The sequence below is a fragment of the Hyperolius riggenbachi genome, chromosome 6 (genome assembly GCF_040937935.1).
Source record: "Hyperolius riggenbachi isolate aHypRig1 chromosome 6, aHypRig1.pri, whole genome shotgun sequence".
Lineage (NCBI taxonomy): Eukaryota > Metazoa > Chordata > Amphibia > Anura > Hyperoliidae > Hyperolius > Hyperolius riggenbachi.
In genome coordinates, this window is record NC_090651.1 from 274799357 (window position 1) to 274826023 (window position 26667).

The 26667-nt window shown below is 44.1% G+C and overlaps 1 protein-coding gene across 1 annotated transcript in view; it reads left to right on the forward strand.

Annotated features, from left to right (window-relative positions):
• The first annotated feature begins 22301 nt into the window (after nt 1–22301).
• Nucleotides 22302–26667, forward strand: part of SIK3 (SIK family kinase 3) — a 251466-nt gene continuing 247100 nt past the window's right edge. Inside the window, exon 1 of the mRNA XM_068240911.1 lies at nt 22302–22496. Coding sequence (XP_068097012.1) covers nt 22344–22496 — 153 coding nt within the window. The 5' untranslated portion in view covers nt 22302–22343. The remainder of the gene's footprint in view (nt 22497–26667) is intronic.

Genomic DNA, 26667 nt, shown 5'->3' on the forward strand with positions numbered 1-26667 from the left:
GAGGAAGCCCCAGGTATGTATAAATCTATCATGTGTTTTGGTCTCTGGTTCTCTTTAAGGACCGTAGGCTTACTTCCCCCTAGTCACCAGGCAATTTTTACAAATTAGGCCACTGCAGCTTTAAAGATAATTTCAGTCAGATGCCTGTCAAGTGAAATCTGACAGGAATCTATCTGATGTGTGCCACACACTAGGAACAGATTTCCAATAGATTTCAGAATGAAATCTATTGGAAATTGATCTAAATGCATTATTGGACCATTAGATCCAATGCAACTCTATGGGCCATCGATCTGCTGCCAGTATCAATTTATTTTATAGAATTGATTTCTGATCTATTGGTTCCATAGAATCGATTGAACGATTGATGGCTGAAATCAACCAGTATATGGGCCCCTTAAGAGCTAGCTGCAGGGCCGTACAACTCAGCACACAAGTGATGCCCCTCCTACTCTCCCCAACAACAGAGTTTTCTGTTGGTGGGCTCTGATCGCTGCCAGCATGTTTTTTTTATTTGTTTGTACATTTTTTTTAAATACATTTTCTAGTTTTTCTCCCCACCCTTCCTCCCCCCGCCAGCCAATGACAGCGATCAGCTGTCATAGGCTTCAGCCTATGAGAGCGGATCGCTCTTGAGCCTCATAGGGGGACAGCTGTGTCACACGGCTGTCCCCAGTACAGCGCTGCCGTAGATCTGTACCATGTAAATAGACGGCGGTTCCTCTGTCTAACAGTCTCCTAGCGGCGATGGCGAGCAGAGCTCCATCATTCAAGTGGGGATGCGCGCGCATCAACGATTTTATTGGCTCCTGACCCTGTGATCACTATCACTGTGAGCCAATCGCAGCGAAGGCAGAGTGAATGGGCTTCAGCGATGGGAGAGCAGCGTGAATGGTGAGAGCAACAGATCAGTGCAGCGTGATGTCGTTGAACCCCTTTTTTTGTACCAGCAGTCTCTTATGTGATTAAGGCTGGGCGCCCACTTGCATTTGCAATTGTTTAACATTTTTTTTAGCATTTTGTACAGCCTTTTCTGTAGCAATTTCTGGTGCTTTTAGATGCAATTTTTTTTTAGTACTTGTGTTTGCAGTGTAAGTGCTATTATTGATTTTCAATTTTTTTTTGGGTTGTCAAAAAAAAAAACAAGATTAAGAACCATGCTGGTTGGAAACATCTCAGCTTGATGCTCAATTTTATCTGTTGGGATATGTCCTACATAAATTTATATCGTGGAGACATTGGCCTCAATTCACTAAGCTTTATCAAACACTTTATCAAATGTTTGATAATTTACCTGATGGGTAAAATCTAATTTTGAATTCACTATGGTGTTCTAGATTTATTGAACGTTTTATCGATAAAACATTCGATAAATATATAACACCTCAGTGAATTCAAAATTAGATTTTACCCATGAGGTAAATTATCAAACGTTTGATAAAGTGTTTGAGAAAGCGTAGTGAATTGAGGCCATTGTGCGAATCTCTCTATCCATTTTTAAAAAACAAGAGGCTAGCGCCTTCTGTAGCAGTGGTTTATTCTTGCCAATATACAGGTCACATACCACGTCAGAATGTTGTATTGATGCCGTGGCCTATGTGACCTGCATGTTGGCACAAATAATGCACTGCTACATAAGGTGCCTACCTCTTGGCTCTTTGTTTGATGCAATTAGGGACAGGAGAGTTTGGTCTGATTTTATGTAATCCCGTGTGGTGGAAACGAAAGTTTGCAAAGAAAGGGGATTGATGGATGAATGCAAAGCATTATTATAATCCAACTTTTCAGCAAGTTAAAGAGAAGACCAATCATCTTGAACAGCAGAAGTAAAATAAGGTAGATCATGTTCTAATGTTTGACTGGTCCTTTTAGTTTGCCCATTGGACTATGAGTAGTAGCTGGATGGCAAAGAGGAGTGTATTTCAAGCTTAGGTCACTTGCACCCCACAATCTGCATACTCTTATTTCTTTAATAAACATCTCAGTAGTAACAGATACCGAAGGAATGCCTTTCGCAGCAATAAAGTGAGCCATCTTATAAAGTTCACCATTTCAAAGAAAAAAGTGAGACGGTCGACAACCACAAGAATGGACGTACATCCAAATGTTAATGGAAATCTGACCATTAAGACATAAAACAATCATGTCCTGGGATGTGCAACCAAAAGACCACATGGCTTGGATCTGGGAATCTTTGACCTAGTGCCTACAGTACAGGCATAAATATAACATTGAACATTTTACTTCTGGCCACCAAAAGTTTCTCTACACAAGCTGAAGCATTTTAGTAATCTCCGAATAACCCACAAGTTGGTGGTCATGATTGAAGTGCCATGGTTCTGACGCTTTCTAGGACAAATATCTTGTCCTTAAAGCAAACCTGAACTGAAAATTAAAAGTCAAAATAAACATACAAACGTCATACTTACCACCCGTGTAGTCTATTCATCTCTCTCTTTCTCCTCTTCCATGTCCTGTTTGTCCACCGTTATCATTTTGAAAATGGCCATTACCCCATAACAGCCCCCTGGTCAGCAAACTGTTAAACTGTAATATGTCCACTTGAGCCTTAGGGAAACATGGACATTACCTTGCTTATTGATTGTCCTTAATGTTATAACTGACATAAACTGATATAAAACTGACAGCCACTGATATATTTCAGTTCTGACAAAATCTTATCAGAACTATAAGGAATCATTGTTAGAAGAAAATGGTGAGCTTCTCAGAGGAACGGACGGCTAAATAAGTACCTAATATTCATTTGCGGGTAGATCATGTGTTTATTTTAAATAAGTTCACTTGGTCCCCTAAAGGAAACCAGAATTGAAAGGAATACGAAGGCTGCCATCTTTGTTCCCTTATAAACAATACCAGTTGCCTGGCTTTTAATGCTGGGCTGTTCGGCTTTAATTGTATTTAAGCCACACCTGCAAGAAGCATGCAGCTAGTGGAGTCAGAGCAGAGTCAAAACATCTGATCTGCATGCTCATTCTGGCTTAGTGACTTAATGTGTTAGATGCAGAACATTAGCAAAGAAGTCGAACAACTAGTATTGTTTATTAGAGAATGATGATGGCAGTCTCCATATCCCACTCACTTCAGGATCTCTTTAAGACATGTAATTCCATTGTGACTTTGGTGATCAAGGAAAGTATCTGGCTATAGAGCGGTTGAAGCTTGTTTAACTACTTTGGCCTTTTGGACATATAGCATACGTCCAAAAGGCCGCATGTGCGCTCCTGCAGCCGATCGCGCGAGTGCACGCGCGCTCCTGGCCCGTGGTTTGTTACCCAGGGAATCAATGAAATGGGACATGGTGCCCAATCATTGATCCCTTTCCCCGTCAGAGAAAGTGATGGCTTCTCTCGGAAGCCTCGCTCTTTCTGCCTCTTATGTCCCCCCTACGTCCCTCTAAGCGTACATGTTACGCTAATGTAAACCAGCTCATGGTTGTGGCCAAATAGTAAAACTACATCTACATTTAAAAAAAAAATACAAATAAACACATATTTACATAAAAAATTACTATTTACATCCCACCCTCCCAAAAATACCCAAATAAAATGTTTAATAAAAACAAAAAAATTTACAATTTTTTTTAATTATAAGCTTGTAAATAGTGATGGATGCAAAACGGAAAAAAATGCACTTTTATTTCCAAATAAAATATTGTCGCCATACATTGTGATAGGGACATAATTTAAACGGTGTAATACCCGGGACTATTAGGCAAATACAATACGTGGGTTTTAATTATGGTGGCATGTATTATTTTAAAACACTGATGGCTGAAAACTGAGAAATAATGATTTTTTTCCGTTTTTTTTCTTATTCTTCCTGTTAAAATGCATTTACAGTAAAGTAGCTCCTAGCAAAATGTACCACCCAAAGAAAGCCTAATTGGTGGCAGAAAAAACAAGATATAGATCAGTTCATTGTGATAAGTAGTGATAAAGTTATAGGCAAATAAATGGGAGGTGAAAATTGCTTGGATGCATGAAGTGAAACACGACTGAGGGATGAAGTGGTTAATATGGGACAACATACCTGGCTGAACAAGAAGAGAGTTTCAGGCAGACAAAAAGGTGTCAGGAGACTGCAAAGGTTCTATTTCAGGAAACATTTGTGAGACAGCATTAGGCTTTGAATGTTTGGAACCAGGGTGGTAGGTTAACTGAAAACCAAATTGGGAGAAAAATGGTGCTCATCTGGCTTAGTAAGGTATGAGGCTTTTAGCTGCCCACAAATACTCAAGGTTCTTGTAGTTAGTATAGATTGAATCAGATGTTGGACCCTTTCAAGGAGCTATCTCCATTTCTCTAATGTTAACTAAATCGCCAGTTCTCCAGCTCTTATATCATCGTTGAACTCCACAGAACTGAAATTCTTCATAAGAAAGCTTTGGGATGGAAAAGAGCCTTAGGGCCGAATAAGAATAGCTCCGACTGCTGTCACAGAAGCATTCAATCCTAGAACAAAGAGTTTAGATGGGTCAATGTGCCTAAGAATAAGAGTGGGAGTGTCTTTTGAGTTTCTCAAAAGCAGCTTGTACCTCCAGGGTCCATTGAAAACTTTGTTGGCATTTGATTAGTTTTATTACAGGGGCCACTACAGAAGAGAAGTCTTTGATGAATTTACAGTAAAAGTTTGCTAAACCAATTCATTTTGGAACTCTTTATTTATCGGTGGGAGCTGGCCAATTAAGAATTGTGGACATTTCTGGGGATCCATGGAAATTTACATTAGGAGAAAAGCAGAGGCAATGGAACCAATTGTTGATTTTGTTTTCATTGACAGTGCTTTGCATACAAATCATAGGTTCTGGGGATCTTTAGAACTTTTCTAACATGGTCTCCATGGTTGTCCAGAGAGGCAGAGAAAATGAGGATTTGTGATCATAAGATGTTGATGAAATCCCTAAGTATGTAATTGACTAGATACTGAAATGTAGCAGGATTGTTGCATAGACTAAATGCAATTACGGTGTACTCGAAGTGGCTGGAGCATGAGCTAAAGGTTGTCTTCCATTTATCCCCTTCCCTGATGCACACTGTTATAAGCTCCTCCTCAGAGATTCAAATCAGTGAATATAGATCATATAGAAAGTATAGCGCTCATCCATATTTTAACCACTGTCTGTATATATTGTGTGGTAACGAAGTGTGATTTGATTTGCTGGTTGTAGTTTCTGAATAGGGATCGGGAGGCCAGGCACAGGAGCATATTGGATGCATTCCACCAGTAAGGATTAAAGCGGTCATTATGAACCGATCACAGCTAGAATATGATGCTTATGCCATTGAAGAACCTAGTGATGAAGAGAGAGCCAGTAGCAGGTATTTGGCTTGCATTAATACCAGGACCAGGTGTTGGAGGCTCCACAGTTGTTTAGGACTTACATGCATCAGACATCTGGTCCTTATGGATGTTGGAAGCGGGACCCTGAAGTTCCGAGGCTCCTGGATTTACGTTTTTGACCAGTCTAAAGGTGCCCATACACTCGTCAGATTGGCCGCAGATAGATAAGAAATGCATCTGATGATCTATCTGATGCGTTTTTAGAACATTTTTTACCAGGATAGAATTCCAATAGATTTCAGTTTGAAATCTATTGAAATTCGATCTGATGGCATTTTTTTGCCATCAGATTTCCATTAAGGCCAATGCAAACTGATAAGCAATCTCATCAGATCGACCTAAATTTTCCACCCTGTTAGTTCGATGGAAATCCATCGAAATCGATCGAAATCGGCCGTCGATCGGTCGATTGGCCAACCGATTTGCGATCGATCGATCGATCGCGATCGATCGGTCGGCCAGAAAATCGGCTGAGTGTATGGGCCCCTTAATAGTGGTCAATAGTATCCGGTGAGTGTATCCCCTGCAGGGTGTTTCGGGTGGTGGATTGATGAACAGAAGTGAAGCACAGACATGTATGTATCTGTGGAACTATAAGTGGACTTATATATACAGAGACGGTGGTTAAAATATGGATGAACGCTATACTTTTTAAAGAGACACTGAAGCGAAAAAAAAATGATGATATTATGATTTGTATGTGTAGCACAGCTAAGAAATAAAACATTAAGGTCAGATACATCAGTGTAATTGTTTCCAGTACAGGAAGAGTTGAGAAACTCCAGTTGTTATCTCTATGCATACAAGCCATCAAGCTCTCCGACTAAGTTAGTCGTGGAGAGGGCTGTTATCTGACTTTTATTATCTCAACTGTTCCTGGACTATTTACTTTTCCTCTGCTAGAGGAGAGGTCATTACTTCACAGACTGCTCTGGAAGACTCATTTTGAATGCTGAGTGTTGTGTAATCTGCACATATTATAGAATGATGCAATGTTAGAAAAAACACTATATACCTGAAAATAAAAGTATGAGAATATTTTCTTTGCTGCTAATCTTCTAGTAATTATTCATAGTACACAACCAATTCACTATATCATATTTTTTTTCGCTTCAGTGTCTCTTTAAATGATGTACAGTATATTTAAAGTGGTTGCCGAACTAAGTTACAGCGCACTCCTTTAAAGGGATTTAAAGGGAAATAGCCGTAGCGCTTTGAAATTGAATACAAATCAGTGAATATCTTCATTAAGTGGAATAATTAAAGAGAATCTGTATTGTTAAAATCGCACAAAAGTAAACATACCAGTGTGTTAGAGGACATCTCCTATTACCCTCTGTCACAATTTCACCGCTCCCCGCCGCATTAAAAGTAGTCAAAAACAGTTTTTAAAAGTTTGTTTATAAACAAACAAAATGGCCACCAAAACAGGAAGTAGGTTGATGTACAGCATGTCCACACATAGAAAATACATCCATACACAAGCAGGCTGTATACTTCTAAATCTCAAGAGATCACTTGTGTGTGTTTACCTTCTGTCCCCAGCTTCTCTCATGCACTGAACATTACAGGCTTCCTGCAGACAGCTCTGCCTATGTCATTAATTCCTCAGTATGTGACAGACCAGCTCCTTTCACAGCCTCCAGAGGAGGATTTTTATCCAGCTCTCTTCTATCACTGATAAGATAGCAGAAAAGCTGCTGGCTTATGTAAATAAAACACACACTGGAGTGTGCATAGAAGAACAGTTCAACACTGAAGACGCGTTTCGCGGGCCACAGCACCGCTTCCTCAGGCTATACAGGAGTTCAAAAAAGCTGTAAATGGGACATATACATAAATCAACAAAAAAGCATCAAACACTGACAGAGGCATACAGCTGTAACATTGGAACATAAATTTCATTATAACCAGCATCTGCTGGTCTGTGAAGGTCAGATAAGTCTATCTTATCTAAGCAAAAAACACACATGAGGAAGCGGTGCTGTGGCCCGCGAAACGCGTTGCATCTTTAGGAGTTACACTGTTTAATAAATGCATTCTACTCTACCTCAGAGTTTTGTTTTCCACTGCTAGAGGGAGGTAAGTCCACCTTACCTTCCCTCTTTTTACTGTTTTTAAATAATAGTGTTTTTACTCTTTTTGGCGCCTCTGTTCTATCTGCGTTTGATACATATTACTTATCCACCCTTGGTGGAGGGGTACGCCCCCTTTTTTCTCCTGTCTACAGAGAGCGACTTTTATACCCGAGTGGGGTCGGGTACCAATTCTCCCCACCTGCCTTTCAAGTGGTTGCCTGCTGGTGACCCTTTTTTGTGAGTATATTTCTGCACGAACTATCTAGACAGATTTTCTCTGTTAAAACTATATTGCACTATTGGGCTCTCGGTGCCCTGTTTTTTCTTTTGTTTTACAAGTTCAACACTGAAGAACTTGGCAGCCTTCCAGACACAGGCCGACAAGTCTGACAGGGGAAAGATACATTGATTTATTACAGAGATGGTTATAGTAGAAAGAGCGGCAGTAAGCCAGAACACATTAGAATAGGTTTAGGAACTTGTAGGATGGTAGAAAAAACGTTGTAATTTTTGTTACAGAGTCACTTTAAAAGAGATCTGGGATTAAGGGTAGGGGAAACCTATTCTTAATTGTAACTTTTTTGAGCTACTGTAGTCAGTGCATTGGTGAAAAGATCTGTCCTTTTTTCAACAAGGAATATACCTGTGTCTTCTGGAGGGCTGAAGAGAACCTTACAAAGGTTCACATCAATGGTTATAAAGCTTGAGTTTCAGACAAAGGGTAAACCCACCTAAAAGGCATTTTTGCCCCAGGGAAAAGCTCAGTAGAGCAATCATATATGCGATGATAGTGCATAGAATCAACAGCCTTTTCATCTAACAAATCCAGGAAACTTGGATAGACAGTAAGAACAAGTATTTTAGATTCAGGATGTAGAGAAGGCCATTAATTCTGAGTTTGCAGAAATTGGTGCAGCAATTTAAATTAAATTAGTCTTTTCTGGAGGACCAGTTGATGAGAGGGTAATGAGCCTATACCACAGTCATACCAGGAATTACAGGGTGCAACAGAAGGGATGAGATCAAAGTTGAGATTTTCTTGGTGTTCAGAGGCAATCATAATAGGTACATAATTGGGCGGAGCCACAGAGTGACGCAGTACGCACGGCGCCAGCTGGACGCGGCCGGTTTGTATGTGCAAGAGGCTTTATTATACCAGCCAGCAGGCCCCACATGAGATAAGGCAGAGTTTTGGCAGAGGTGTACGCCTTGCCATTAGCAAAATACAGGGGGACTCCTGCATTCCCTAGCCCGCTATAGTAGCGGCTTCCATCTTTGTAAAGGGATTGGCTGTGTGCTAGTTTTTTACTGTTGGTGTAGTTCTTTGAACTTTTAATAAATTTATACAATTTTACGCTATGTGGAGTGCATTTTTTGCCCACACAGACCTGGGACCAAAGATGGATTGCCAGTGAGGCTGCGGGGTGGCTTATACCCCGGAAGCGTAAACGGGCCCAGAAGGCCGCACTGCCTGGTGAGTCTTTCCCCGAAGGGGGGGGGGGGGCTTCTTATGAAATGTTATGCTGATGAACAAGTGAAGCTGAGCGCTTAAACTCAATACTGTAAAGAACTTGATTTGATGGTGCACGCATCTAGGAGGAGCGCACCCACCATTATTATTTGTCTATATTAGACATTTGTGTGGATTTGCTTGTTTACAATTGGACTTTTGCTCCACCTCCTATATGAGCGCAGTATCTTGGTGCTTACTTATTGTTAATCATAATAGGTAGCACAAGTTTTTTTTGTCCAATGTACCCAGAAATGATAGATGACCCATTGGCTAGTTGAACAGTTAACACCTAGATCTTGCTAATAGGAAGTCCAATAAACCAAGTGCCAGAATCCACAATAGCTTTAACTTTAATTGTTCCTCTTGGCCTCTGTAATGACTGGAACATATGAAAACAAGTTTAAGGACAACATGAGAAGCTCATTGTAGAATCAGGTATTTGTGAAGGCTTACCCATGCTTCTCAAGGGGCAGGAATGTAGGAAGTGTCTAGATGCACCACAATATTATTTTTATTACTTATTGGATTTATATAGTGCCAACATATTACGCAGTGATGGACTATAAGGTTACAGACATGATAATAGGGATGACAGACAACACAATTAAGGTAGAGTCAATACAATCAGGGCCGGATTTCTGGAAAGGCCACAAAGGCCAGGGCCTTGGGTGGCTGCAGCCTAGGGGGCACCTGGACATGAAAGAGGGGTTGTTACATATGAAGGAACAGGTTGAAAATGAAGAGCAACACATGAAAAAGAGAAATTGATGCTCAAGGGAGCTGTTCATGAAAGAAAGGAGTTGCTGTACATGTACATGGATGATACACATATAAGAGGAGGCTGCACATGAAATGGGAGGGGCGCTGCTGCAGAAGAAAGGGAAGATGCAACATACTGTACTTGGCCTAGGGGCACAAAAAGTGTAAATCCAGCCTTGAATACAATACAATAGAGACATGCCTTGGCAGAAGGACAATGTTGGCATTCTTTTAAGGACAAAAAAAAAACCTCTGACCAATTAAATTTAAATCGGTTCAGAATCGTGAAGCACGACTTGGCCAGGCATTCGAGCAGTATTGCGGGTGACAGGAGCTACCTGAGGAGACAGTGAGGGACGAGAGGCCTCAAGGGGGCTTAAAGGACAACCGAGGTGACATGCGACATGATGAGATAGACATGGGTATGTACAGTGCCTAGCACACAACTAGGCTATGTTCCTTTTTTTTCTTTCTCTGCCTGAAAAAGTTAAACATCAGGTATGCAAGCGACAGTTTCCGCCCGGGTTGGACTGGATCAGACTATGGCATAACCCTCACTGATAAGTAATTACATCCATAAAACACTTTCCTGTCAGTAAATGGCTTCCTGGAGCAGGAAAGAGATAAAAAGGATCAATACATAGATTTGAGTTCTAGCATACTTCAATGAAGGTGTCATTGAGCAGAGACAATGAAACAGTAAAAACTTAAAAACTAGTTTAATTATAAAATAAATCTATGGGATATCTAAAAAAGTCATTTTTAGGAGAAGGAGGCTAGATACAATTGTTATTACAATTGCCCCAGGTAAGTATAGTACCTGAGATGCTTCTCGTCTCAGGTACACTTTAACAAAGGAAAAGTTCACATGTCTGCTGTTTTACACTCCATGAATCAGACAAAATTGTTCCATTCTCACAGTGTGAGCCGTGCCTTAGTCCAGGTGTTAAAACTGAGTAGCAATCATTCCTAACTTCTGCAGTAATCACTCATACAAGAAATTAGCTAGTTCTAAATAGCCTTGAAAGAAGTTATGTTGTGTACTTACTTATACAGGGTAGTCCAAGCTAAGCATAAAGAACACATGAAGTGAAAGGGATATGGGGGCTGCCATATTGATTCACTAAACAAATACCAGTTGCATGTGGGTAATCTTGTCAGATCTGACAATTATGAAATGCACTAGAGACAGAGGATCAGCAAGATAGTCAGGCAATGTGCATTTTAATAAGGAAATAAATGTCAGGCTCCATATCCCTCTCACTTCAGGTGTGCTTTAAAGGACACATCCGATTAAATAAATAAATGAGATCTACTTACCTGAGGTTTCCTCCAGCCCCTGGCAGCTGATCTCTCCCTTGCCGCAGCTCCGGTGTCCTGGGATCTCCTTCGTTGGAGATGCTAACCTCGCTAGTCCATACAAAAGAGCGAGTGGCTGGGTACATCCAGTCTAAAACATCAATTTTATTCCAAAATGTCTGAAAAACCATACATACATTCCAAATGGACAATCCGCTATGGAGAGAGAGTACAGCACGTTAAGGGTCAACAGCTGTTTCGCACCCACATGTGGGGTACTTCCTCAGGACATAGAGCCCCCCCCCCCTTAAAAACACCCTTATCTAGTGCACTTACTGTACTTGTTAATAGACGTAACACGCCCAAAACGCTGCATATCCCTGCAGTCTATTACTTACTGAATGCTCTTGCATTCCAAGTGACGGATACGGGAAGTAGTCACCAAGACTTAATAGCCAATCCGGGCATAGCTGACAGAGATAGGGAGGCGGACGCAACTGCGTCTAACTACAAAACCACGCCTCCCACCTCGTAGTACAAAGCTACTACATCTAAAATTACCATTGGGTCTACCCCCTCCCAACCAATTTTGTGTTTGGGGACTGATAAATTCACTTTGAGTTAATTGATCTTTGAGGTTGGGCACCTTCTTATAAGAAATGCATAGACAAAGACAACATTTCTCATTTAACAGTTTATTGTACTGCAAGATCCACCAGTTTTTCTTAATGGACTTTTTTATAGCTTCAAACATTGAGGAATAAGTAAAATGCATATAAAATCTATTAGATATTGTTTTATCCTTTTGGCATAAAAGGGAATCTCTGCTCCTATTTGCTGCTTTTTCAAAGGCCTGTGTTATCACCCCCCGTTTGTAACCTCTAGCTAGAAGGCGTGCATGTAACTACTGTAATTGCTCTATGAAGTCCTCCCAAGTAGTCGCGTTCCTTCTAAGATGGAGAAACTGGCTAAAAGGGAATGATATAATTGTGGTGGGTGGATGGAAACTTGTAGCATGCAAAATAAAATTTACAGCTGTAGGCTTTCTGAATGTTTTGGTTACCAAAGATCCCCTACTAGCATCTATACATAAATCCAAAAGTTGCTCCCCTCAAGAATGGGTGAAGGCCATATTTACGTCATTTACATTAATATACTCCATGAACTGGTCAAAAATACTCTGACCTCCCTCCCAGACTACCAGTATATCATCTATGAAACGGATCCAGAGTTTGATCCTCCCCTGGCACACATTCCCCACCATAAAGATGTGGTTGGCCTCCTAGTGGCCCATGAAGAGTCTGACCACCGGGCTCCCCATCGCCGTGCCAACCTCTTGACGGTAAGACTAGCGGTCAAACAGGAACGCATTCCTGGTGAGGACAAACTCCAGACCCGCCAACAGGAGCCATTGCTCTGATTCAGACTGGGCCACAGAAAAAAAGTTTCAACCACCTTCGAACCATCCATGTGACATATCCTGCTGTAAAGTGAAACAATGTCAATGATTGCTAAAACAATATGAGGGCTGCCAATCAAAGGTATTTAAAATATTCAAAACTTCTAAAGTGTCCCCTAAAAAGGACAGAATTTATTTTAGAAGGAGTCTTAGCTTGAAATCCAGGAACTGTGAAAGGGATTCAGTCAGTGATTATATAGCGTAGCGGACACTATCAGTTTTCCAGGCGGTTTCTCAGGTGACTTTCCGGTATAGAATACTATACTGGACTTCTTGGATATTGTGGATAGAGTTTATTTGCAACCTTTCTATCTATAGTTCCATCAGTGGCAGCCTTAGAAAGAAGTCTCTTCAGTTCCAGTTGATATTGTGGAGTGGGGTTGCAGGGAAGTTGAGTATAGGTAGATCAGGGGTCTCAAACTCGCGGCCCGCGGGCCATTTGCGGCCCTCGGTACAATATTTTGTGGCCCGCGCTGGCAAAAGCAAAAGAGACACTGAAGCGAACTATTTTTGCCTATTTTACCTTATAGTTCGCTTCAGTGCTCCCAAGTAATCCGCCGCATCCCCGCCGCTAAACGAGGGCTGCAGAGCCCCCAAATCCCCCAGGCAAACATTCACGACTGCGCTGATGGGCAGAGCTTCCAGCTGTAGCTCTGCCCCTCCTGACGTCAATCACCGCACGGATCGCCGCCTCTTCCCGCCCCTCTCTGTGAAGGAAGAGTGAGAGGGGCGGGCAGAGGCGACGATCCGCCGCAATTGCCGTCAGGAGGGGCAGAGCTGAAGCTGAAAGCTTTGCCCCTTCCAGGAAATGCCGGCGGATTGCCCCCTGGGGGATTTGGGGGCTCTGCAGCCCTCGTTTTGCGGCGGGGACACAGAGGATTACTTGTAATGGGAGCACTGAAGCGAACTATAAGGTAAAATAGGCAAAATAGTTCGGACACTTCATGTTCAGAAGAATTAAAACTGTTAACCTCCCTGCCGTTCTAAAAATTAGCTGCGCACGGCAGGGAGGGTGTTTTTTTCGCATTTTTTTTTTTTAGCATGTAGCTAGCCTAGCGCTAGCTACATGCTTCCCCCCTCCCTGTGGCGTCCACCCGTATGTGCCGATCGCCGCCGGCGCATATGCCCACCATCCGGAAATCCCGCTGTGAACGGGATTTCCATGAGGACTTCCCCCGTCGCCATGGCGATGCGCGCGATGGCGTCACCGACGCCATCGACGTCGTGATGTCAGAGGGAGTCCCGATCCACCCCTTAGCGCTGCCTGGCACTGATTGGCCAGGCAGCGCACGGGTCTCGGGGGGGGGGCACCCTCTGATGCGGCCGGTAGCGGCGAATCGGCACGGAGCGGCGGCGATCGTAAGTGACACGCAGCTAGCACAGTGCTAGCTGCGTGTATAAAAAAAAAATATGCAAATCGGCCCAGCAGGGCCTGAGGAATCCTCCACGGCAGGTTACCCCGAGCTGAGCTCGGGATAACCGGCAAGGAAGTTAATAATGACATTTAAGAAACTTTTTTTGTGAAATCCCTTATGCGGACCAGCCTCATCCTGACTTTGCCTCCTGCGGCCCCCAGGTAAATTGAGTTTGAGACGCCTGAGGTAGATCTATCTAATAATTGTCTCAAACATTTCTCCTGATAGTCTTTTGTGGATAAAATCACCACTCCCCCACATTTATCTGCTTCCCTGATAGTCAGATCGTTGTTGTTTGTTAAGAACTGTAGTGCCTCTCTTTCAGATTCTGACAAATTCAAATGAACTTTAGGATAAATTAGAGCTCTATAATCCTCCAAAACACTCTTCATAAACAGTTCCACTAAACCCCCAGTGATGGACGGGGGGTTAAAAGTAGAACTACTACCAATATGTGTAGGAAGGGGACGACCATATTCAGCTCAGAAACCCCAGCTAATTCACACAGATCCTTTAATGCTGGGAATACACGGTTCGTTTTTGAGGTGATTAGATGGTTAGATAGATCATTTCTGACATGTCCGATCTCCCGTTCGATCATGTCGCCGCTCGATTCCTGATAGAAGTGAATGGAAAAAGATAAGAAAAACGAGCGGAAGATAAGAGAATCGAACGGAGAATCGATCGATGGAAAAAACGAACCGTGTATGCCCACCATAAGGCTGCCATATCTCAATGATTCTAAGAGTCACCTACCAAGGGAGGAAATGGTCACTAGTTGCGGGGAAGATGGTATTTGTGGACTTTTTGGCTGCTGAAAAAACGATGGAGGGCTACTTTTCTAGTAGTCAGGAACAATTATTTTTCAAAATTTACAAAATTAAATTGAAGAAGTTGGCCAAAAAGTTAAACCCTTAGACAAGAGGGAGATACATGTGGGATCCAAAGCGTGACCTGAAAGATTGTATATTCTTATTTCCTCTTGTTGCATTGTGAGCGTCTCGGATGATCTTTGTTCCAGTTTCAAGATGCTCTTTGTTCCACCTCTTGCCTCTCCTTGTCTTCCTTCTCCTAAAGGGGAATCGTCATCGGAGGAGCTGTTAGTATCCTTGCCAGAACGCATAGAGCCCCCCCCCCATAGAGGTATCAGGATGAGATGTTGACTTGTTTTTGGAGGGAATGTCTCCTTCTCCTCTGTTTTCCAAACTTTTTATCATTTCCATTCCTGAAACTGCTCCTCCAGGAGAACACCTTGTCTTGTTCATAGTCTAAGCCGTCTCTAATACATTTTTATCTTTTTTAATGTTGTTTTTGAATTGCTGACATTTCTAGGTTGGGAGCTTCTGCGCCCGTGCAAGTGCACGGCTGCACCACTCGCAAGCGCGCTCACGTGGCCTGGAGTAGGGCTGAGCTCTCGGATTCCGAATTTCGAGTTTGCCATCGGAATTTGGCAGTTCCGAGTAAGCACTCGAAACGCGAAAATTCGGCAATTCCGAGTACCGAATTCGCTTTTACATTGAAGTCAATAGTGCTAAATTCCGTGGTTAATTGTGAAGCCCCCTTACATGCTATCATCACGAAATTTGGCATGTTTATTAACCACTTGATGACCCACCCTTTACCCCCCCTAAAGGACCAGCGTGGTTTTTAGTGATCTGTGCTGGGTGGGCTCTGCAGCCCCCAGCACAGATCAGGGTGCAGGCAGAGAGATCAGATTGCCCCCCTTTTTTCCCCCCTATGGGGATGATGTGCAGGGGGGGTCTGATCTCTTCTGCCTGCGTGTGGCTGGCGGGGGGGGGGGGGGGCACCTCAAAGCCCCCCTCCGCGGCGAAATTCCCCCCTCCCTCTCCTACCTGTTCCCCCCCCCCCCGGTGATCGAGGCTGCACAGGACGCTATCCGTCCTGTGCAGCCAGTGACAGGACGTCCCCTGTCACATGGCGGCGATCCCCGGCCGCTGATTGGCCGGGGATCGCCGATCTGCCTTACGGCGCTGCTGCGCAGCAGCGCCGTACTAATGTAAACAAAGCGGATTATTTCCGCTTGTGTTTACATTTAGCCTGCGAGCCGCCATCGGCGGCCCGCAGGCTATTCACGGAGCCCCCCGCCGTGATTTGACAGGAAGCAGCCGCTCGCGCGAGCGGCTGCTTCCTGATTAATCAGCCTGCAGCTGGCGACGCAGTACTGCGTCGCTGGTCCTGCAGCTGCCACTTTGCCGACGCACGGTATAAGCGTGCGGTCGGCAAGTGGTTAAAGGGACTCCGAGCAGTGCAGAAACTATGGAAAGATGCATATCATTTTAAAGCTCTCTTTCTCCTCTTTCCAATGATATATAAACCGCCGCCCTACGCCTTTTAGTTTTCGCTATTTTCGCGATTGAAGGCATAGAGCGACGATTTAGGTGTCGCCAGAAAGAGGAGAAAGAGAGCTTTAAAATGATATCCATCTTTCCATCTCTTTCTCCTCTTTCTGGCGACACCTAAATCGTCGCCCTACGCCTTTTAGTTTTAGCTATTTTCGCGATTGAAATTGCGGCCACGGCGTTAGCACGGGCGTTTTCACGCAAATTTTTGCATTGTGCGCGATCGCGAATTTTCACGCAAAACAATAACGTTTTTGTGCGCAAGTACGAATTTTCCCGCGAAATCGATATCGTTTTCACGCGAAAATTCGGGTTTGAGTGCGAAAATGTTATCGTTTCACGTGAAAATTTGCGATCGCGCGCAATGCGAAAATTCGCGCGAAAATGGCATGCGAACAGTTAGCACTCTTTTGTGAATCAAGCCCAAGGAGCTAAGGAGGCTTGGAAGGGGGGACCCCACGCTGTCTGTTTTCATGAAATGTATATAATATGTATACAGAACTCGGAATGCAGTAACCTGTACTGCAGCACTGTACCTTTACACATGTAACGATCGATGTAACACAGAGCGGGTCTGATTATTGGTGATCTGCAGTATCACCAAGAATACAGATATATACCTGATTATTGACGATCTGCAGTATCACCAATAATCAGATATATTACTAACCTCTGGACACCTGAGAGATATGAGTGTTTGGTGCAACAGTAATACTTAGGAGTATCAGGAGGACAGGTACAAAGGCAGTAAGGAATACTGCTAGAGTATGAGTACCTTTCAGCAGCCTGAGAACCTCCTGCAGGGAGGAGTCAGACTGGGAGAGGAAGGACCAGAGTGTGAGTGACACCAATAGGAGGATGTCACTGACTGGTCTGTGAACTATCTCTTAACTGAGGAGATAGCTCTCAAGGTCGGACAAGCCAGGTCGGCAACACACGGACATACAAAGCACAAAGACAGTAGGCTGATTCGGTAATCATAAGGCAAGCAGGGTTTGGCAACAGAGTATCAGATATAGCGAAGTACCAAATCAGTGAACAGAAGAGTGGTCAGGAAAGCAGAAGGTCATAACAGATAATAAACAATGCCTAGTCTTGGGTGTGAGCTCCGTGATCATCAACACCCTGGAACTAGTCTGAGGTATAACAGAATGATAACACAGATTCCTAATCTTTAGGTGTGAGGTCCTGGATCATCAACACCCTGGGAGTAGTCTGAAGTATAACAGAATGATAACACAGATTCCTAATCTTTGGGTGTGAGGTCCTTGATCATCAACACCCTGGGACTAGTCTGAAGTATAACAGAATGATAACACAGATTCCTAATCTTTGGGTGTGAGGTCCTTGATCATCAACACCCTGGGACTAGTCTGAAGTATAACAGAATGATAACACAGATTCTGACAATAAGGTCTGAGTGCTTCCACGTAGTGATCGCAACGGCAGACAACCAGAGAATGACCAGCACCCAGTATATATAGCCCAGCGCTCTCCAGCGCCTCCCCTAAGTGCTGGACCAATGGGAACTGGTACAATCGTCAGCTGACCGGCTTGGTCAGCTGACTACCTTCTGGCTGTCATAAAAGTTCTGCCTCTCAGCGTGTGCGCGCGTCCTTCTGAACCTGTGTGGACTATCAGTCCCAGCCACACCAGACATGTCTTGCGCACCACCCGCCGCGCTGGACGCGGAAACCGCCGCACCGCTATCAAGGCATACGGCGGTTTCTCCGCGTTCGTCCATACTAGCAGATGTAGGCCCACGCGTGCAGACCGCCGCGTTGGACGCGGAAACAGCCGCCTTACTCTGAGCGCACGCGGCGGCTTTTCCGCGTTTTCTCACAACACAGTTTAAAAAACATTTTTCCTATGAAACTTTGAAATCTATTTGCTCAAAAACTATAAGGTCTTTTCACAATTTTTTTTTTTTTACCATGTTCCTACTCATCTGCTTAATATACATGCCACATTTGGTGATGATAGCATGTACAGGGGCTTTACAATTAACCGCAGAAGTTGGCACTATTGACTTCAATAGAAATGCACTCGGAACACGAAAATTCGGAACGCGAAATTCGGTTTTCGCATGCGGTACACGAAATTTCGACGATATCGGAATTCAGTTGTTCCGATCAGCCCTAGAAGCGATCACCTGCGCAGAAGCATATTGCAAAAATACGATTCCGCGCAATGCATAAAACTTGCGTGGCTAACGTGACTTACGGTCCTCCGCAGAAACCGCGTGGTGACAAACGTATGCAGTCGCGTGAGGGATGCAGCAAAAACGTCACTTCCGTCACATAAAGCCGCACTGCGTCAGTATAAAAAAAACACTATGCGGATGTAGTCCCGTGTTTTTTTTTTTTTTTTTTTTTTAATTGGACCCATTGGATGGGTAGACATCCCTGTTACCAGTGACTCACCTCTCCCCTCACACCCGCATTTCTACTTGTTATGATGAGTCAATTGCTATTTATACCCCCATATTTCTGCAGTTTTCACCTTATGGCGAGATATTTAGTTTTACAACCCACACGTAGTTTTACAACCCCAGGCTACACAGATTCATTAGGGAAGTCTTGATCCTGAATATGTAGCCTAAATCTAATGAAAATTAGAAATGATGGCCCTTAACAGGCAAAACTGGCCATAGCAATGCGCCTGTGACTAATTTGCATAACCCCGCCTCCTCCTGATCATACCCTTCTGTGGATCTATATCAATACATCATGTTTGTTTTCACATGTTGCGTTGCTTCTCAGGATCTGGACAAATACCGGGGGCTTGATTCACAAAAGAGTGCTAACTGTTAGCACGGGCGTTTTTGTGCGAATTTTCACGTGTGCGCGCGACCGCAAATTTTGGCGTGCAATTAAACGTTTTAATGCGCAGCGAAATCGTTAACGTTTTTGCGTGCAAACGCGAATTTGCATGCAAAAACAATAGCGATTTCACGTGAAAATTCGCTTTGCACATGAAAACTGTTAATTGCACGCGAAAACGGCTGTGCTAACAGTTAGCACTCTTTTGTGAATCAAGCCCATGGTGTATACAATCTATATATGAATAAAATAATGATGGAGAAGGTACTTTTGTATTACGCGTCCAGCAGAGCGGCTGATGTAACTGAGCCTGTTACCGGGGCTCACCGCAGCTGAACGGCAGACTGCGGAAGGACGGCGTAGGACTTAGACGTGTTTATGGGGCAGGAGAAAGCCCCGGGTAAATATCAGAGTTTTAGTATTGTTCGTCTTTGAGTCTCTTTAAAGTCCTTCGACAGGAATCTGCAAGGTCTCCTGGGATTTGGCCTCGAAAAAATCGCAATCTCCTTGCCTTTTTTGTATGCGATTTTCTAATGCAGTCACTACGATTGCAAGTTTCTAAAATCGCATCATACTACTGTGTACAATTCATCACAATTTTCATTATTTTTAAAAAGGCTTTGCAATTGAAAAAAAATGCATGATGTTATAAGAACACAGCGCAACGCAGTCTGCTTGTACAGGCCCTAATGCACTAATCCTTAAGCTGCACTGACAGCACATGAAAGGCTCCCCGCACACTGCAAATCCGTTTTCCGATTCCGATTCCGTTTCCGATTTTCCTTGAATACATTCAACAGAAAAACGGATCAAAAAACGCAGCATGCAGTTAAGATTAAAAATCTGAATCGGAATCGGATGTAAAAACAGATTAAAAAGCGGAATCGGAATCTGAAATGCATGCAGTGTGCAAGAGGCCTAAGGCTGGGTTCACATAGGACATAGCGTGAAACGCTGCGTTTTATGTCATGTTGTAAGTTAATGTTGTGTGCGGTGTTTGTGCGTTTGTGGTGCGTTTGCAATGCGTTTTCCATGTGTTTTAATGCGTTTGCATATATGCGTTTTGTATGCGTTTTCCATGCATTTTTAGATTTCCATTCATGCAAATCACTTGGAAGACAGCAGGAAACCAAAATACAGCAAAAAAAATATTTTGGGGAAAAAACGCATGAAAAACGCATACCATTGCGTTCCCATTGACTTTCATTTTGTGCGTTTTGTGGGTACGCATTACACACAGGGCGTCAAGAAGCCGCTACTGCAACACATCTAACCAAGCCTTTTCGAGCACGCCAGATTGATGCCAGTCTGAACGTAAATCGATCGGGCTTCCAAAGTGCAGTATTAGTCTCTGGCAAATTCAGGCCGGTTTCACTCTGAAGTCTGAATGTTGGCGGAAGCCTGGTGGCCGCACTGCCGACAGCATTCTTCGGGGATTACTGCGTTAGTACGCGGTAACTCCTATCTGGCAGCCGGCAAAGCAGGAAATGAGACTCACTTCCTATGGCCGAAGCCTTGGAGCATTCGGCGCATAAGTACTGTGCCTGCGCAGAACACTTCAGGCCACAGAAGCACGATCGCTAACGCAGATCCTGACCTGGTGGGGGCTAAGGGGGGACCCCGGGAAACTGGAGCTGTGGCATGGGACAGATTGACTGCCAGGGGCTGGAGGAATATATATATATAGCCAGATTTCTGGCAAGGCCACATAGGCCATGGCCTAGGGCACCAGAATTTTAGGGGCGGCTCAGTGAGGGGCAGTAAAGCTGTTCTATGCAGCCATCCCTATCTACAAAGACAGCTTTAACCTTTGAACTCTCTGTCCTGTACTTGTGTCATCTCTGCAAGACCTGTAAGCTCTATCTTGCAGGTATACTTCAGCCTAACTCTCATGGTGACTCAATGGGTCCATCATTAACGAGATGGCAAACATAACAGTTCTTAAAGAGAATCTGTATTGTTAAAATTGCTCAAAAGTAAACATACCAGTGCGTTAGGGGACATCTCCTATTACCCTCTGTCACAATTTCGCCGCTCCTCACCGCATTAAAAGTGGTTAAAAACAGTTTTAAAAAGTTTGTTTGTTAACAAACAAAATGTCCACCAAAACAGGAAGTAGGTTGATGTACAGTATGTCCACACATAGAAAAATACATCCATACACAAGCAGGCTGTATACAGCATTCCTTTTGAATCTCAAGAGATCATTTGTGTGTTTCTTCCCCCTGTTCTCATGCACTGAAGTTTCAGGCTGCTCTTTTCTTCCTGCAAACAGCTTTGCCCTTGTCTGTAAGGCCTCGTTTCCATCTATGCGCTTCTGTCCGCTTCTCAGCAACATGTATCAATCTGTAACACTGATGTGCTGAAAAAAAGCGGATAGAAGCGGACAGATGGAAACAAGGCCTAATTCTTCAGTATGTGAAAGCCCAGCCAGCTCAGAGGACGATTTATCCAGCTTGTAAAAGATAAGAGAGAAGAGAGAAGCTGCTCTAATCTAAATAATACACAGGCAGTGTGCAGAGAGGGGGGAGTTCATAGCAGAACCACAACACTGAAGAACTTGGCAGCCTTCCAGACACAGGCCGACAAGTCTGACAGGGGAAAGATACATTGATTTATTACAGAGACAGTGATAGCATAAAGTGCTGCAGTAAGCTAGAACACATTAGAATAGCTTTTGGAATTTATAGGATAAAAAACAGGATGCAATTTTTGTTACGGAGTCTCTTTAAGGAAAACATAATTTATAATCTATACGCGTATTACTAAAATAGTTATTGTCTGTGACATCCAATGATGGAAAGTAAGGAGAATTCTTATTGGGGCACACAGAGATAACAACCATACAGATGGTATAGTTGGCCTTGGGCGGTAAAAAGTACAAATCCGGCCCTGTATGTGTGTATATAGATAGATAGATAGATAGATATTCTCAAAACAACACATTTACAAAGACATTATATATTAAACGTTCAGCTGTATGGAATTGTGAAGTCTTAGCAGTATAACAGTGTGTGAGCTGCATTACAGTAATGGCAGGGCAGGTGTGCCCCATGGTAGGTAGTTCTGCACAGGGTGGTGGTGGTGATGGTGAGCAGAACAGGGCACAGCAGAAATGAGTGGGAAGTTCCAGCAGGCAGCAGCCCACCATCGCACTGACACAACTCTTCCCAGCTTTCGTCATTCTCTCCGCCTCTCGCTCTGCCGTCAGCAAGACACGCCTCCGTGACGTCACGCCGCGGTGTCCGCCGGTCAGACCGGGAGTCGCTTGTACAAGATGGCGGCTGTAGTGCCCGGGGGTCCCGGGACTCAACTCCCGCCGCATCGTTCGGCCCCGGCTCGGATTGGCTATTACGAGATAGAGAGGACCATTGGCAAGGGCAACTTCGCCGTGGTGAAACTGGCAACGCATATCGTGACACGGGCAAAGGTAACCGGGGCTGGCGGCGGGGATGCCCGGTGCAGGGCTGAGCGGAGGGAGGGATGCGAGCACAGCCAGCCGGGGTGATTCATGCAGGATGGAGGGAAGGTTTGGGGCTCAGCAGGAGGAAGCAGCTGAGCTGATCAGCACCTTAATAGGCCGATTCATTAGGGGATCCCAGAGGGGGATAGTGCCAGTCTCTTCAGCAGGGGGAGAAGCACTGTGTACAGATCATCATCAGTCAGCAGCCAGAGCCTGGTATGTTGGAGCTGCTGTGTGCTGCCTCTCACTGTCACCCACCTGCCTGATTGGGCTCCACTACCACTACTAGTTCATCCCCTCATGTCTCCTACACACCATGCAATTTCCTGAAAGATTCAATCGATTTCTGACAAGTATGATCGGGTTTTGGATTGATTTTCTGATCCATTTTGTGCAGAAGTGATTGGACAATTAAATTGGAAACATGATTGGAACTGTTGTAAATCATCTACTTGACCCATTGATCTGATGAGAAATTGCATGGTGTGCACCAAACATAATAAAATACAGTCTTCTTCTTGTCACCTATTTATTAACCTGAACCTGCAACAACTGCAGCCTGTGTGATAGCCAATAGGACAGGCTATGCATCATCTCTGATTGCTAGCCGGTTAGCAGACTGATTATACTGCATTCTGTTGGGTGATGGCTTGTCTTGATCTTATCTCAGCCGTGGACACGATGCTTATATAATTACTGTATTATGTTGTCTCTCTCCCAAGCTGTTTAGTTGGAGTCCAGGTGTGATTGACCTTGTGAACTTTAGCACACCAGGTCTGGAAATCAAGGAGATCTTTGAGGTCTTGGCTTTAAAAGTGCTATTTGAGATAAAAAAAAAAAATAAGAATTCCATTTAGATTGAATAATAATAAGAGCTTGAATAAGTGGGTTAGAACCAGATCTTTGCATAGGGCTAATCAGATCCGGAAGCGAATGATTAATCAAGCCGTCGGTTAATGAATCATTCGCTTTATGAATCTGATTAGCTCTGTGCAAAGTTGTGGTTCAGCCTCTGCTAATTCTGGTATTTGAGGGTAAAGAAAACGGGCTAGTCACAATTTGAACCACATTTGTTATCTATGTATAAGCCCCTAGAAGTATAGAAATATTGCTCACCCAAAACAGTTTATTGGACTGTATGGAATTTTGAACTGGGCCAATCAAAATCCTCAGGAATTGCATTTGATTGGCCTAAGGCTCGGTTCCCACCTGCATTAAAAAACGGTCCGTCGGAACGGATGCTAACGGATCCAGTGTTAACCTATGGATCTGTTCAGATTCATCCGTTCTGCTCGATCCACTGACTGGACTGCAAGTTTGCTGCAGCATCAATTTTTCCAGACTGCCGATGCTCAGCGGACCGGAAACGGAAGCTTTAACTTTGCATTGGGGGTAATGGGAGAACTGAACGTTTACTCGCATTAGGGAAATAATGGACCGTTAAGAGGCAAAATCTACGGGGTTGGGGGGGGGGGGGGATGTGGGGACGCTAGATTCCTGAGCGGGAGAGATGGAGGGTTTTTTACCCAGGCTTCCGTCTCTACCCCTTGCGTCTACTTCCTGGTAGTCGTGACACAATGGAAAAAGACGGAAGCTTGGGTAAGAAACCCTCCCTCACCCGCCAGCTCAGCAGACCGGAGTGGCAACTGAGTGAAAACTGATCAGATCCTTTTTCACGGATCCGTTTGCCAGTGTGGACCAAACCATATGGATCTGGTGAAGCGGAGACTCCGAACCTCTTTACCGGATCCGTTTAGCTTAAAATGCCAATGTGATCCGAACCTAATTTCAAGATGCATTCATTTTGAAATTTACAGTTAAATTCGTATGCAAGCTAGAGTTATAGCATCTTGGTGATGATCGCTATCAATGGTGTGTGTAGCCTACACGCTTTCAGTGGCCTGTCACAATTCATGCATGTGCTACAGACAAGCTGCATGGAATGTCCACTAGGTAAGGTGGTAAACCAGGAGGCTCTTTGTAGCTCCTAGGGATAGAACATTTGACCAGATAATTCCACTACAGAGCAAATGCTTATTGTCTGTGCTTTGTCTAGTGCAGAATGTGGGGGCTTTCTCACAGCTAAAACAACTACTAACTCTTTGCTTCAAAAGTTTCATATTTGTATGCATCTTTCTACTCTCTTCCACTCAGTTTTTCCTAAACATTTCCCATCATGAGAAGTGTGGTGGCATAGTGGATTGTCTCCCTTTGCAGTAGATGCAAGTCTACACACTGTCTGCATTCATATGTTCTCTCTGTGTCTGTGTGGATTTCCTCTCATATCCCAAGTATAAGTATCCTAAGTAGTTCCACCAAAAATAACGGAGCAGTGCTTTTCAGCGCAGCTAGATTTGGGCGCAGCCGGCGCCACCATAGACTATAATAGTTATTACATCTATAGCGGCGCTCAGTGAGTAACGTTGGCGTCGTCACAAGACGGAGCCTAAGTTGCTTTTAAAAACACAATAATTCGGCCTCCAGCAATAGTTGGAAGCCGAATTATATCATTCCCCCCCATCCATGGCGGCCTGGAGGGGGAATAGTAATTAACGTGAGCCGGACTTGTGCAGGAGCAGGATCAGCCATACCGGCTTTATCCTGCGCCCAAGTCTACCGGTGCCGATTTCAAATGTATGCAAAAATAAGGGTTAGGTATTGGGGTTTTTTTGTTGCACATTTAGGCCTCTTTTACAATACAGTGGTGTGAAAAACTATTTGCCCCCTTCCTGATTTCCTATTCTTGTGCGTGTTTGTCACACTTACAGGGAACCAGAGACGCCAGGAAAAAGATTTTATACACACCTGGGGCTTCCTCCAGCCCCATACGCACGGATCGCTCCCACGCCGCCGTCCTTCGCTTCCTGTATCAGCCAGTTCCGGGTCCCGTAGTTTCCGTCAGTCGGCCAGTCGGCATCAGCACGCGGCCAATTGTCTGCATCACTGGGGCTCCCAGCATACCATTATGCGTGCGGCTGCATACTGCACAGCCGCATGCGTAAGGGTATGCTGGGAGCCCCTGTGATGCGAACAATCGGCCGCGACCGCCGGAAGTGACGGGACCCGGTACCGGCGGATCCAGGAAGCGGAGGATGGCGGCGTAGGAAGGGTTCCAGGCTTATGGGGCTGGAAGAAGCCCCAGGTATGTATGAAATCTTAATTTCATTTTCTAAGTCCAGCGTCCCTGGTTCCCTTTAAATGTTTCTGCTCATCAAAAACCGTTAACTATTAGTCAAAGATAACATAATTGAACACAAAATGCAGTTTTAAATGATGGTTTTTATTTAGTGAGAAAAAAAACTCAAAACCTACATGGCCCTGTGTGAAAAAGAAATTGCCCCCTGAACCTAATAACTGGTTGGGCCACCCTTAGCAGCAATAACTGCAATCAAGCGTTTGCGGCAACTTGCAACGAGTCTTTTACAGCGCTCTGGAGGAATTTTGGCCCACTCATCTTTGCAGAATTGTTGTAGTTCAGCTTTATTTGAGGGTTTTCTAGCATGAACCGCCTTTTTAAGGTCATGCCACAACCTCTCAATGGGATGGGACAGGTCAGGACTTTGGCTAGGCCAATGGGTCAGGACTTTGACTAGGCCACTCCAAATTCTTCATTTTGTTTTTCTTCAGCCATTCAGAGGTGGATTTGCTGGTGTGTTTTGGGTCATTGTCCTGCTGCAGCACCCAAGATTGCTTCAGCTTGAGTTGACGAATAGATAGCCGGACATTCTCCTTCAGGATTTTTTGGTAGACAGTAGAATTCATGGTTCCATCTATCACAGCAAGCCTTCCAGGTCCTGATGCAGCAAAACAACCCCAGACCATCACACTACCACCGCCATATTTTACTGTTGGTATGATGTTCTTTTGCTGAAATGCTGTGTTACTTCTACACCAGATGTAACGGGACACGCACCTTCTAAAAAGTTCAACTTTTGTCTCGTCGGTCCACAAGGTATTTTTCCAAAAGTCTTGGCAATCATTGAGATGTTTTTTTTAGCAAAATTGAGACGAGCCTTAATGTTCTTTTTGCTTAAAAGTGGTTTGCGCCTTGGATATCTGCCATGCAGGCCATTTTTGCCCAGTCTCTTTCTTATGGTGGAGTCATGAACACTGACCTTAATTGAGGCAAGTGAGGCCT